The sequence below is a fragment of the Agelaius tricolor genome, unplaced genomic scaffold (genome assembly GCF_023055355.1).
Source record: "Agelaius tricolor isolate 1412-34295 unplaced genomic scaffold, bAgeTri1.0.p SCAF_3, whole genome shotgun sequence".
NCBI classification, from domain to species: Eukaryota; Metazoa; Chordata; class Aves; order Passeriformes; family Icteridae; genus Agelaius; species Agelaius tricolor.
The window spans coordinates 57,440,491-57,455,154 of NW_027269263.1; the positions used below are offsets into that span (position 1 = coordinate 57,440,491).

At 36.6% G+C, this 14,664-nt stretch overlaps 1 protein-coding gene across 1 annotated transcript in view; it reads left to right on the plus strand.

Annotated features, from left to right (window-relative positions):
• The window catches only part of FBXL13 (F-box and leucine rich repeat protein 13), a gene marked incomplete at its 5' end in the record, with an annotated part of 59,036 nt that overhangs the window by 29,253 nt on the left and 15,119 nt on the right, over positions 1-14,664 (plus strand). The window contains 6 exon segments of the mRNA XM_071422050.1: positions 3,102-3,185; positions 3,249-3,271; positions 3,837-3,953; positions 4,109-4,349; positions 5,320-5,471; positions 14,174-14,302. Coding sequence (XP_071278151.1) covers positions 3,102-3,185; positions 3,249-3,271; positions 3,837-3,953; positions 4,109-4,349; positions 5,320-5,471; positions 14,174-14,302 — 746 coding nt within the window.

The following is a 14,664-nucleotide window of genomic DNA, read 5'->3' on the forward strand; positions in this document are numbered from 1 at the left end:
GTCAGAATTGCTGAGTTTGATCTGATTACCTGCTATCTACCATCTCTCCTTTTGAGAATGGGAATTTCACTTTATTTTAGGCACCTAAGATAAGGTAGTGACTAGAAAATTAACTTAATGTATTTATATAGAAATTAGAGAGTGGGAGAGGTCTCCCAGAGGTGATTCAGACCTGTCTTGAGATCTTTGTTGCTCTTTGCTGTACAGAGATCCCAGGATTCTTATTTTTCTGTTGTTGTGCTGCTTAAGAGCCAACAACCAAGAGGCCTGTTGCAGAGTTAGGTAAACTCTTGCTTTAATGACTTGGTCATGCCATGTTAAAGCAATTGGTGCTTCTTGACCAGCAGCAAGTACAGATTTCCCAATGCATCCCTCAGATATTCACCATTAAGCTACTCTCTTTCATAGATACTGAATATTTTGGGGTGAGGAAATGAGACAGGATTATGTCTCATTGCATATACCAATAGTGAGTAGAAAACTGGAATCTGGAAAACTGAGTTTCATATTCTGTCCTGACAATTAGCACACATCTTTCCCTTCTGACATTTATCTTCTGATGATCACTACCACTAGAAAAGAGGACTGTCTGCCTTTGCTGCAGTAGCCCTATACTGCACCTTGTTCTTTTGCAATCACTTGGGGTGGGCAAACCCAATCTATCCATGCTGATGGTGAGGTCTGCAGTACTATCTGCTGATCCTCACTGATGTGTTGCCCACATCAGCCACATTCTCAAAGCCACAGTGTCCTTTTGTCCAACAGACACATCTCAGTTGGACATGGTATGAGAGCCTGGAGTGCACCAACAGGCTGTACATGCTCTGACCAGCTTGTGGTTATGAGATGATTCTTTCTTAATAATCCCCCTGCAGCCTCAGAACAAGATTCTGCTCTTTTTCCTTCTTCATCTGCTTCTTAGAGTACATCTGTTCCTGGAGAAGCCTGATCCAGGATAACACAGCTGCACCACATCAGACCCCACCTTGAACACAGCCAGCTGTCAGAGGCATGGGACTTGATGGGGTTTATATCATCATGCATGACCAGTAAAATGTTTCCTCCATTTATTTTGATAGTAGGGTTTTCATTCTGTCATTTTGCAGGCTGTTACAGACCCACTGTAGAAAAACAAATATGTTACACTCGTCCTGAACTCAAAACACAACAGATTATTTGCATCCACAGTGCTGAAAGTGCCAGTGTGTGTTATGAGCCACACCATATTGTCTGTATGTCTGTCTGTCTGTCTGTATGTGAGATCTGCACAAACACTTTAAGTCTAAGAATACATTTGACAGACACGAAGCCAGTTTCTCTCTGGGCTGGCATCCCTTTGCACAAAGGAAAATGTGCAAAGAGTGCCACAGTCATTGAAGAAAAGATTTTAACATCAAAGCATTTAAAACAATTGACAAAGAATCTGTTTTAAAGGCCACTTCAGCCTGAAAATAAAGAGCAAGCCAACCTGGGCATAAGTTAAAAGATGAGGCATTATGCCAGAAAAGAGAGTCTGCCTTGATTATAACTTAAAGTCATTTACTCCATTAAAAACATCTCACATGCAAAAGCCACCCAAATGCTAAATTTTCAGAAAGAGGAGCCAGAAACCCAAGGTGTGAATCTCCTCACTCGGTGTAAGATAGAAGTAAAGCAGGCTTCATTCTAGTTTCCACTGATAAGTAGTAGTGGGGACCAGTCACGTGCTACAAATGCTAGAGACTAGAAATGCAAGAACTGGGAGCATGTCCTCATAAAGTAATGGTAATTAAAGTTTTATCCATATGGCACAGTTTAAATTAAAGTTTATCCATATGACACAACAATCCACCAACGTCCTGGTGGATTGTTACCATACTGAGGTGTGATGGGTGATCAGCTGCTGCTCAGTTTCTGGCTTGCTTTTCTGTGACCATCTCCTGTCTGCTAGTGGTGTCAGACAACATTCATACCCTGAGCAAAGCCTGTGCCTTACACTGCTGCTCCCCTCAGGCAAGGTAGCCAAGCACCTCAGGCTTCTGAAGCAGCTGGAGAGGTGGGGCACAGTAAAAATCTCTCTCAGTCTATTTATATTACAAGATTCCTTCTTTGGATTCTTCTCTCCACAGGCCTTATTTGGTACCCAGGAGGACATGCCAGACTACTTTTTTTCCTGTGGATGTTTTGCAAATGAATTCCTGGGGCTGCAGTCTGAGCTGCACAGGGTTACTATAAAATCATATAATCATTAAGGTTGGAAAAGATCTCTAAGATCCCCAAGTTCAACCATCAACTGTTATATTGCACACCTTCAAAAGCCTGGAAAACAGTGAGATCTCTACATGCAAATATCAGGGGGACTTCATGGGGGGGAATTGTTCACATCTATGCTTTGTGTAGAAGCTGAAAAGAAGCTGTCATTTGCACAGCATTTATATGAGAAAAGAAACACTCTGTATGCCCAAGAGTGAATGGACATCCATTGAATTTAAGCAGCTAAAGAATTGTCTCCCTGAAGTGATAAAAGGAATAAACTGAATTGACAGATGCATCAGTCCATTTGTGATTTCATTGAATATTGCACTGTTTGAGTAGGCAGAGCTGTTGTTGTGGTTCTGCATGAAGGATTCTGTAGAAGAGCTCAATATTATTGTGACTGCAGAGGACCTTTCCTTGTACCCACTCTGAATCTAATGCACATTTTACTGTGGATCTGGAAAGAAATAATGAAGATACTTTATTACATTCAGAACTTGCTTCAAACTGAATTTCAACATCTACCATAGGTATGTAAATTGTAAGGTTGGGCAAACAAAGGCAGAATAATGAGACAGTAACATTCATTGCCACTTCCATAAATGGTTCAGCTGTAGAAAATGTTGAACCTGACTTTTGCTTAGTTAGAGGACACATTTTTTTAACAGATCCCTTAGATTATGTTTAAATTTTAGAGCAATATGTATCTGTTTTTCTTTTAGTGAGATAAATGCATTTCTTGTTTTAGTGAGCATCTCTGTGCCTAGGTAAGATGTTAAAGCGTTGAGAAGATCTCAAGCTTTTCCTGTACTGTTTTTGTTAGGCTTGCTAAGATATAAACATTTAATTTCTTGTGTAAATTTGAGCTGATGTCTTCAAAAATACTGCCAATGGCTGCAATTAGATTCAAGATCTGCTAATCAGCAAAATGTTAACTCTTAGAGAGAGATGTATTTGTTAGAAACTGAAAATAAACTGTACTTTTTGAGAAACTTTATGATGTTGGAAATCAGCTATCCTCTCAAATGACTTCAAAGTAAGAATCAATTCAAGAGGAGAAGTTCTAAACAAAAGAATTTTTTACTGTCATTGAATTTGCTTATAAATCTTGCTCACTTGCATTCACTGTCAGAAAACTTCAATTGTCTTGTCTTCTTTTTTCATTGGTATGTTTGAATTATGGTCTTCCAGTTTATAAACAAGAGCATTTCATTTCTTTCAGTGGTTAAGCAACTATAATATGTGGGAACAGCATTCTGCTACTGATTTTGATTTTGCCCATCAAAAAAGAACTGCCAGGCTTCTGCAAAAGTGATTGTTAACCATATCACTGTCTCTGGTGTCTGCCATACTTCATGTCTCCAGGTACTTGCTTCTTTTCCTTGTTCCTTCTTTTCCTGGTTCCCAAACATAAATAACCCTATGGAGAATTTCAGTGGTTTATGCACCACTCACTCCCTGGAAGCTACTGTTACATAGATTTTAACTATTTGTTTGAAATTTTAACTTTTTGATATTATATGGAGAATATTTGCTGATCTTTTTCCCCTACATGACATCATGAACATATGGATGTTTAATTTCACCTTTTTTCTTCAAAGGCTCTGGTTGAAAAATGTCAACAGGTAATGTCTGTTGTCTTTCTTGACTCTCCAAAACTTTCTGACACAACTTTTAAAGCCCTTGCAGAATGTAAACTTTTGAAGGTCAGCATTGAAGATTAGTATAATGATAAAAAAAAATATTAGGATTATGTATTTTTGCAATTCATTCAGATAATTTGAAATAAATCTTTCAGCTGATTTCAGTGGGTATTTGGATCATGCTTTTAATGTATGTCAGATGTGTAACTTGCATCTTAAATATTTCGACTGGGAATAACCAAAATGCTGATTTAAGTTTCAAGCTGATGAGTAAATGCTGCCCCTACATGAGGCACATTCATGTGGCTAATTGCCAGTGGATTACAGAGTCTGGTGTTAAGATGATTTCACCATTGAAGTATATTCTTGTACTGAATATGGCAGACTGCAGAAGGCACTGGATCACATCAGATTTCTGTAACCATTGCAAAGGGATTGTACTAAAGTTAATTTTTCTTTTAATAAGTTCCTGTTAACACACCTTTCTGTTTTAAAAATAAATTCTTAGAATCTAAGTATAGATATCTTAATGTTTTGAAAAATATTTTATACATATAGCTTTGTTCCTGTATCATGTTTTCAAAAATTCATTCATTGTTACTCCAGTTCAAGCATAAAACAATTAACCATTGATGTAGTGTCACTTAATAACCATGGCATATTATAGTACTGGAATGTGGCTATGAAAAAGAACATGATAACCAAAGACAATTGTCACAATTCCATTGTCACAATTCTCTTGAAACTTGGATATTATTTAATTTTGTGGATATTGAAGAAATGCTTTATTACTATCTAATACTAAGAAATAAATAAAATTGACAATTTTTTACCATTATCAAGAAAACATGGTAATGCATACAGAGAAAGAATATATTTTCTAGAAACAAAGACAAATGGAAGGGTTAGGGTTAGGGTTCCAAAGGGTTAGAGTTCCAAAGCTGCACATTTGATCCCTGTTTTGTGATACAGTGATAGAGTCAAGGGTGAGAGAGAATAGGGAAGACAAAGCTTACAAACATTTCAGAATTAAAAGACCTGTAAAATAATGCAAAGAAGTTGGAATTACTGTTGATCCTAAAGTTTCTGACACCATGAGAACTTCTAGAGATTCTCCTTTAAAGTGTAATGGACGCTTTTTTTGTGCCTGTTGGCATATAAAAATCTGATAATATTGCCTGGAGGAGCAAGTGAAAAGTGCTGGAGCAATATCACATTATCCTGTTGGTAGTTTAGCTGGCAGGTGGGACAGCTGCCTGCATTTTCTGGTTTAACATTTAGCAGGCTGGGTTTTCCAGTCTGTCAGCCAAATCATGGGCTGTGAGTGTGCTTGCACGTGTCTATTGCTTCTACTGCTAAAGAATGGCTGGATTATCCTAAAAAAATTTTTAAGCACTAGTAAGGGTATTGTAGAAATCCACTCATTTTATTGCTTTTCCAGGCACTTTCAAATGTGTCAGCATTAGCAAAATAATAGATTTTACATCTAAACTCATTGGTGTGTTGACCCTGGGCTCCAGGAACCCACCAAAGCTGCTTTACCCCTTCAGTGGACAGGACAAAGAAAATACAGCAAAGTGTTTGTGGGTCAAGGTAAGGACAAGGAGACATCAGTCACCTGTTACTGTCACAGGCAAACCAGACTTGACCCAGAGGAAGAAATTAATTTATTGCCAATCAAATCAGAGTAGGGTAATGAGAAATAAAACCAATCTTAAAACACTTTCACCCCACCCCTTCCTACTTCCTGGGCTGAGCTTCACCCTTGAATTCGCTGTCCCCTCCCCTAAGTGGCCCAGGGGGATGGGGAATGGGAATTTCGAATCTACCAAATCAGAATTCCTAAATTATAGGAAACCACTACATGGTTTCCTATAATTTAGGAAAACTGAAGAAAAAAAATTAATAGATCATGATTTTTAGAATTAAGAGATGTGAGTAAAAACATGTCTAAAAATGGACCCAGGCAATGTAGTGGCTCATCTCCCTGGCACATAATTCCAGTTTAGGAAAGATGGCATTCTTGTCCTCATGTATGATAAAGCAGTGTATGGCATGTGTTGTCACATAGTTGATCAGCTGTGTATTCATGCCTTGATTATTAAAAAAGTTATAATGTGGCCATTTCAGCTCTCAATCTCAGTGTGGTTACAGAATATTAACCTTTCAAATTCAGTTGACTTTGTTGCCAGACTCAGCATTCTTTATGGACTTTATAATAAAGTTGGCTATACTGAAGTTGCATTTCTTAAATTTATCTGTTCTCTTGAATGAAAACCAACTGCACTGTGAAATAATACCCAAACTATCACAGTGGTTGACTTATTGCAGGGTGACTTTATGAATTCTAGCTTCTACTGTATTTTATGGTCACACAATGAGGCCCTGTTCAGGTTATCAGTTCATTAGTAGCGCTGGGACTTTGAGATTTGCAGTGATTCTTTGTGCTGCAACAAACTGTACAAGCCAAAATATGATTCTATCCTACAGAATTCTGGGATTAAGTTTTTATTCATCAGGGAGCACAAAAGAAATTCTGGGAATGCATTGAAAAGCTAATTGTACAGTAATGTTAAACATACCAGAGATCTGAACTGTGTTGAAACATCTGTAGTTTTGAAAGACCTGTAGTCAGGTATACAAATCGCTCAATTTGGCTGAAAGCTTTTCTATCTACTTCATTTTTATAACCTCTGTGTGTGTTACAAGTTAGCTATGTGCAAGACATGCAACTGATTAAGTGAAACACTCTGAGGAAGGACTCAGGTTAACTCTTCATGCAGGGTACAGAACTGCTATTGCACACAAATGCTGCTGGTGCCTTTGGCTGCTGCTGTGCTAGAAGATCATTTTTCCTTAAAGTTATTTCAGTTCCTTAAATTAAAAAAGTATATTAGTGCAAATGAAATGTTTAAACAGGTTCCGAGTCTTTTTAGATTTGTTTCCCAAGCTCTGTCATCTGGAGTGGTGATCATTTCTGAGTGCTGGAACTAATGGAAATTCTCATTATCTCCAACAGACTTTTTTTCAGAAAGCTCAGTTTTTCAGCCATTCCAAAGAGCAGCATCTTTCTAATTAAGAAATTAGTTATTCTGACTCTTTGGGGGGGTTTAAAGGTCTAGTTTAAAAATGCCATCATTAATTTTTGTTTATCTTCACTGTTGGCTGCTGAATCCAAACTGCATATTGACTTGTACAGATTAGGAAAAGTATTGATTATAAATATTGCCTGCATTTATCTTTTGGGATCAGTGATGGAGTGTAAGTGTAAGGCCATTTCTACAAGGTTCTTCAGAAGTTAAGCTGAGAGAGCTGAGTGTTAGCTCCAACAGAGGCACTGCTCTCCATTGTGGGCTAGAAAACAATTGCCAATGAAAGAATTACTAACAAAGTATCTTCAATATGTCAAGCTGCTAAAACTGGAAAGCAAAAAAGAGCACAGAGGGGAGTCAGGTTAAACATTGGCAGGTCCTGCCTTGTGAAAGCTGTTACTTTTACTTTTGGGACAAACTCTTTGCACCGAACACAGAAATCTAATAGAGTCCTTGTCAAGATAACTTTCCATAGAGACTACTCACTCAGTCACTGTCCAGACACAATTCTGACTGAGAACTTCATTATTTGGCTGTAACACAAAGTTTGTGCAAAAAAAATTGGAATGTGAAAAAAATATTATAATGTCTGTATCTTTTATGGACGCCAGAAAGTGAAAAAAACTTAAGTTAAATAAAGAGGGTTAGGGAATCCAAGAAGACTTCACTTAATGTGCTCATTTAAAATATCACACAATTATATCTGAATGAAATTTATGCTGCCTTGAATTTAGTCCCACATGTTACAAAAAAAATGTTTTGTTTCTCTTTGCTTGCCACAGCTAGCCTTTTAAAATGCTGTGTTTCTTCTTACTCTAGTTTCCCCATAGCACAACCCATGACCTTGGCAACAAACCAAGCTTTTCTGCTTACACTGTGTTGCTAAGGCTTGCAGTTTTCTCTCTCCCACAAGACAGATAAATTGAGCATTTTAATTTTTGTAATTTCTGAGAGCTATGGTAGGAAAAAACCTGTGGTTATATCTGTTTGCTGTATTTAAGATGTAAAATTCATGCACATATAAAATAAATACATTAATTATTAAATACATTTCCTACTCTTAAAACTTTACTTGATAAAAGGAAACCCATCAGTCTGCTCTGTAACAGGCTACTATTTGTATGCTTTGGCTTTATATTATACTTTTTATTAGCATATAGAGATCTCTGTCAGCTTAGGCTAAGTATTGGTTGGAAAATGCAACAGAGAGCACAGTGTTTCATGTACAGTAATCAACACCCATATGCTGTGTTAAATAAAGAAAAATTGTAAAGCTCATGTTCTTTCCAGCAGTCTGTGCTGTGGATCTCTCCTGCTTTTCCAGTCTTGCTCTTTAGTGTTTAAAACTTAGAAGGTGCAATTTAGATTTGTACTACATAAGAGGATTTTCCTTTCTGTTTTTCCAAATGACAGCAGAATCCTTCTGCCCCCCAAAGCAGAGCAGAATTTCATGCAATAAGGATTGACATATACTTATGGGAACATAGGGCAGAAAAGATACAATATAGTTTCTGATATATTTGTGTCTCAGGTATAACTTAATCAAAATGGAAGTTTTTCCCTCAGTATTGGTGCCTTTTTCTTCTGTTGCTACTTCAAACACATATATTAAAAGTCTAATGTTTGGAGGAGTTTATTCTACTTATCCTGAGCCTACTTCTCAACTGAAAATTGGAAACTGAATAAAAGTAATCACTGCACATGTTCAGATTTTGGTATTGCATGGAAAGTTGTACATTTTGCATGAAAAAATATGCCTAGGGAAACTTGTGAACCCTAGCTAGAAAAAGGGAATTAATTCATATCATGTTTAAGTTGCATGTTGCTTAAGTGTCTTGATAAATAAGACCATTCATTAACAAAACCAAATATGCAATGAAAAGGAACTGAACTTCAAGCATATGAGGAACTGGTGGCATAATGAAGTTTCTCTGCTTTTCTCATTAGGGCTTTGACTATATTTCTCTTACTCTCAGAAAATACATAACATTAAATTAAAACCCCACACAATTACATTTTAAATGTTAATTTTTTCACTCTTTAATTTTAGAATTCATCCCTTTACATTTCAGAAAATATTTCCTTTATTCAATTTTTTTTTAAACAACACACAGTTTTTAAGTCTCAATAATATTTTTTGATAGTAGGACATCTGGTTTTGTCATTCTTGAAGTACTTGAGATTAGTTTCTTAAAATTATGGGAAACTTAAAAGAATTTTAGCAATTAAAATATTTGAGACAATTCTTTGAAAAAATAAAGCAAGAATGCAATGACAGAGCAAAGATCTTGAGTTCTTTGAAAGACAGATAGTTTAAAATCCTTGTGAAGATTCTTTTTTTTCTAGCTATCCTTCCATCCCTCATTGTTTTGCCTCATGTTTTGCTCCTCTAAACTCCTTGCAATAGGGACTATAGCATTTTAAATTGTGAGTATGGTGAATGTGTCCATGAATGCAGAGATAACATTACAAAAATTTTAGATAACACTCTAAAATTATTTACAATATATGCAAGGGATATGAGCTTCTATTACAGAGATGGTAACATCAGCACTTAGGACCAAAATCTATCTGTCTCAGGAAAGCAGGCTCACTGGAACTGCTTCCATGAGATAGAGAAGCAGCTCCAGTCACAAATTTTATTCTTACACTCTCCACATGTTTGTTAAAATGTCTTGATTTCTCCCCAATGCCTACATGACAAGGTTCTGGCAGCTTTGCTCCAAGGGTGATTTTGAGAGCCTGCAGCTGCCCCACTTCCCTCCTTCCAACACAAGCTGCTGATGCATATGGCCTGGACCACCCATATTCCTGGGATATTAGAAAAGCAATTTGGTATAAAAGTATTAGGACATTTGAAGAAAATGTCTTTAATCAAGCAGGATTTGGACAGAAAAACATAACAAAGAATAATAAGCTTAGTTGACTCCTGAGTTACATAAAGCATCCAGGAACAAAAACAGCCCTGACATAGGCTGAGGCAAGCTTAATGGAGAAGCTTAATATCAGGGGTGAGTTATATGCAGTGTAATAATAAGAAAGAAAAAAATAGCTGAAACATAAAAAATAGGTACAATACTTTAAAAATAGGAACAACTGTGAATCGCTTCTGAAATCAAGGATAAAAGGATGTACAAAGTACACAGAAATATTCTCTGCTTCTCCACTTCTGTGGTGACTGTCATGGAAGTACAGTTTGTGGAAATTGGGACGGGGCTGTGGCTGAGTCTCATCCCCAATGGGCACAGCTATGAGCAGCAGGTGAGCAGCACTGACAGCAATGAGCCAGGGGGTGCCCAGGGGCACTGACCAACCATCAAGGGGAGCAGAGGGCACACAGGTGTAAAGCATGTAAGATGAAGAATAGAAAAAGGTTGAGCTAAAGAATAAGAAAAGCAGATTCTTGAAGCCTTCTGAAATGGTGTTGCTCTGTATGGGCTGATGCTTGAAGCTTTCTGATATTGTATGGTGATGCTCTGTGTGTTGTGGCTGCCTTAACTGCAGCATGTGCTGTGACACCCTCATGCATGAAATTTTCTGCTGTAATTATTTAAGGTCCCATTCTCTCTTCTCGATGAGTTGCTGGTGTGTGCTGTTTAAAGTTGGGCATGCTTTGCAATCACTGGGTACTCCAGAATAGAGGTTATATGAATGAGTAAGCACTTAGCTCCATTTTCACTTCTTATGTGTTAATGATCTTCAAATCCTGACTGGTCCTGAAGGCCAGGCTGCAACACAAATATTTACTTGTATTTTAATAATAAGTAAGTTTCTAAATAGGGGAAGAAAACCCTACCCAAACAAAAATGGCATTTTGACTTTCCACAATAATCTAGAGGAATTTTTTAGCACTCTTAGCACTCTTTTAGCACTCTGTGGGATTCTGAATCTGCAGTGACTCAAACCCATAGTCTGGCTTTGCTTTTTAGTCTGTTAGAAAATTAGGCCATTAGGACTGAGGAATAGCCTTGTAACAGTTAAGAAAAAGATATCATTGGGTCTAATAGATATAACCAGCTACAGACTGCAAATGAATTAGTTGCATTTGATTTCCAAAGGAAAGGATGTGACAAATCCCACACATTCCCAAGGCAGGGAAAAGAAAAAGTTAAAGTACATTTAAGTGGGCTCCAAATTCCAACTTGTTTAGGAGACTGGAGAAAGAGAGCATTTAATCTGGAGACTTAGAAACTTAATGCTACAAAATATAGGAAATACTAAAACAGAGTCATTGTGATCAATGCCAGATGTGCCAGCACCTGGAGTCCCAATGCAAATCAGCTGCAATTAAAAGTACTCAGCAATGTGGAAAATCAGACTTGATGTTGTTACAGGATATTTTGTCACAATGGAATCCCTGTCATCTGGACTGTCTCAAGAAACACTGGCAATCATAGTTTGTAAACTATGACCTGGTCTAACCACAAGTGGTGTTAGGTATGGAAATTGAATTTTATGGCATGTGTTATACAGTGGGATTTCTACACTGCAGAAGAAAAATGTCCCTGCAGTTCCTGAAAACAGGTCTGGCCCACCATCATATTAGCTCAGGTATTAGAAACAATACAGCTACATTTGCTTACCCATTTCCCAGAGGTTTTTACTATGTGAATCTGAACTTTGTCCTGACACATATGAATTTTTAATAGCAAAATGAATCTGCATGATAGGAATTGCTTTTTTCTCTTCTAGTGTTCAATCCATGACACTGGTGCCTGACTGTGGCTAAACTGTGCAGAAATCTGAGCATTTTAAAGGATAGTTTAAGTATTTGAATAGTAAATGGCTCAGGCATAGATGGTGGGAGACACCTCTTAAGAGCTGTCCAAGGCCTGGAGTCACATTGGAGTCAATCTGTTTGGTTTGGAGTATGAGCAGGAAGCAACATCTGTATATCTGTGGAACAAAGATACATTACAGATGCTGACCTTGAAGGTTGCAAAGAGATATGTGGACAGAGATCTCAGAAGAAGTTGGAAATATCCTAGCACATGGTTATTGTTAGAGAGAGACAAGACATTCATTGTAGTCTGCAGTAGAAAGGCAGAGACTTTCAGCATGAGAATATAAATAATGAGGAGTTATTCCTTGGTATGTCATGGCCTCAGGTGGCTTTTGTCTCTAGCAAGTGAAGACCCTCACCAACTGGTACAGTCAATAGTCATTTTCTTACCCACAGAAACCATGTGGAAAAATAATAAATGATGTTTTTCAAATGTTTGTAGGCCTTATGATATAAATATGATCATATATATATATATATCATATGATTTATATCATATGATATATGATATAAAGTAACTGAAAAAGAACAAAAATGTAAAAATTACTTGAAAAAAAATAGCTGTTACAGAGGATCAAGAAGTTTATTTTTAAATTGTTTTCAAAATGGAAATGACAATATGCTATAGAAGAGATGCTGGACAAAGTCTTCCCTTTGTCCATAGCAATGGAATATGCATCCAAGATACAGGAGTAAGTTATTGACTAAAGAAGAAATAGGTTTTTGGAGAGTAGGTGATTCTAGAGTGGGTAGTCCTAGTCTGTGGCTTGCACAGTATTTGTTTTGCCAGACTCTGTTTCCAGGAGTTCCAATATGATAACTCCAACCATATCTTCCATAAATGTGAGGAGATTTAGTATAGAAAATGAAATTTTCCAGAAATAGGTGAATATCCTGGATGGTGGTCACTGACATTTATCAGGGAATAAATCAGGAAGTCTAATAAAACTAGTGCTAATTGATGCCTTTGTATGTATGTTAGATACAAAAATAATAGTTTAAAAATTCATATAGATTAAGCTTTCTGCATAGAGATTGTTTGAAGAGATTTCTTTTTGGAAAGATGAAAGTTTCATAAATTTTATGTAATGTCCTAATGACATTCCTTGTCTTTCAAGTCTTCACTCTTTTTTTTAAATCTGTAATTGTTAACAAAATGCCTCAATGTATTGATTTTCATTTATAAAAATAGTTTTTCTGTGATTTAATGTCACTTTAGTAATATAAAATGATTATAAATTAACGTTGAAGTGATAGCAGCATTAATTGTCATGTAGCAAAAAAATCTTTATTATATTCTTTAGTTTTTCATTAGCAAGTGCATTAAAGTGGTGTCACTTTTAAGTAAAGAAAAGTGCAAGAATTATATCCTTGAGATCACACCTATCAGACCATGAGTCTTTGCTGTAAGAAATTCAAGTTCTGGCATAAAGCCATTTTAGGTTTAAGCACATAACTATTTTATTGTCTTGAATAGGAGTACGCTGGTCAACAAAAATTTGAAATCTGTGGATTTGCACGAAAGCTGTTGAAAGTAGATTTCACCAGACAACTGCGTCTGCTGAGAAAAATGCAAAGTTTTGTGTTTTCATAAGTAGCCAGGATTGGAAACTTCTTTTATTGTTCCATTTTTTGTATCTATCCAGCTTGTGAGATTTCAGGAATCTGCAAAATTTGAACTCCAGCCGCACTCTTCCAGCATTATCATTACAGTGTCCACATCTGGGATCCAGACACTATCTACATGTGCCTGTTTTTTCAGGATGATACTTCCTCTCTGCCTACAATTAGGCAGTGCTGTTCACAGCCTAATTGTAGATAACTTATTAACCATATGGAATAAAGGGACAACTTTTTTTTTTCCAGTAAAGCTTACTTTATTGATATGAAGTACAGAGATATTCTGTTGTGATTATAAAAATTAGTTTTACAAAATCAACACTTAATTTTCCTTTACATTAGAGCATTTAGGATCAGAACATTGCCCTGTTTCCTGGTGTAGAAGCAGTAAAAATCACAAAGCATTTTTAGATCCTTTTGCAGTCCTAATGAAAGTCATTATTGTCTTGAATAAGGGGGCTGTTCATACACTTTTGAGTGTGACAGCACCATTTCAAATGTTGCCTTGTAGCCATAAAGCCCTTAATGGTAAGGCAGCAATTTTAAGACATTTGGTCTTAGCAAGTAGTATTTTGTTCTTCCAACAAAAAAACCCAAATAAACCAAACCAAACAAACAACACACCTCCTCCCAAAAAAAAATTGTGAAAAGTTCTTCCACCCCAAATTGTGGAGATATGTAAATGTGTTTTGGTGGAGGTATTTCACATCACATTACCTTTTTTCAGTTTCTTTGTTTCTCAAGAGGTAGGAAAACCGATTTTTCCCCCTTTCTCTATTAATTTTTCCAGATTTTTTTAGGGTTTGAGAGCTCTTGGTTGCCATGGAAAAATATTGGAACTTTCTATATCACAATGCAAAAACTTCAGTGACAATGGGATTCAGGTAAAATCTTTGCCTTTTTCTTGGTGTTCCCTGGAAGCACCCCTAGTTCATTAAATTAACCATATCCAAAACTGATATTTTGTTCTGCATGTCATCCTTCATTCATCATAACACCATTCTACACCAAAAAATCCCCCCTTTCATTCCTACAATGCCATATGCCTGAGATCTGTTCAATTTTGCCTTGAAAAGGGTGAAGAGGGGACAGTTTTTTTCTGTTAACTTCCATGCAGAACCTAGTGGGCAGGAAATCAGCTTAGTTTGAAAATTCAGTATGAAGAGGAAATTACTGTTTCCAAAATGTATGCTTAAACTGTGAAATTTCTCATCCTTATCACAGATTGCTTGAAGTTTACCAAAATCTGTTTGGAGATTTGACAAACTCAATATGATTGCATAGATTTACT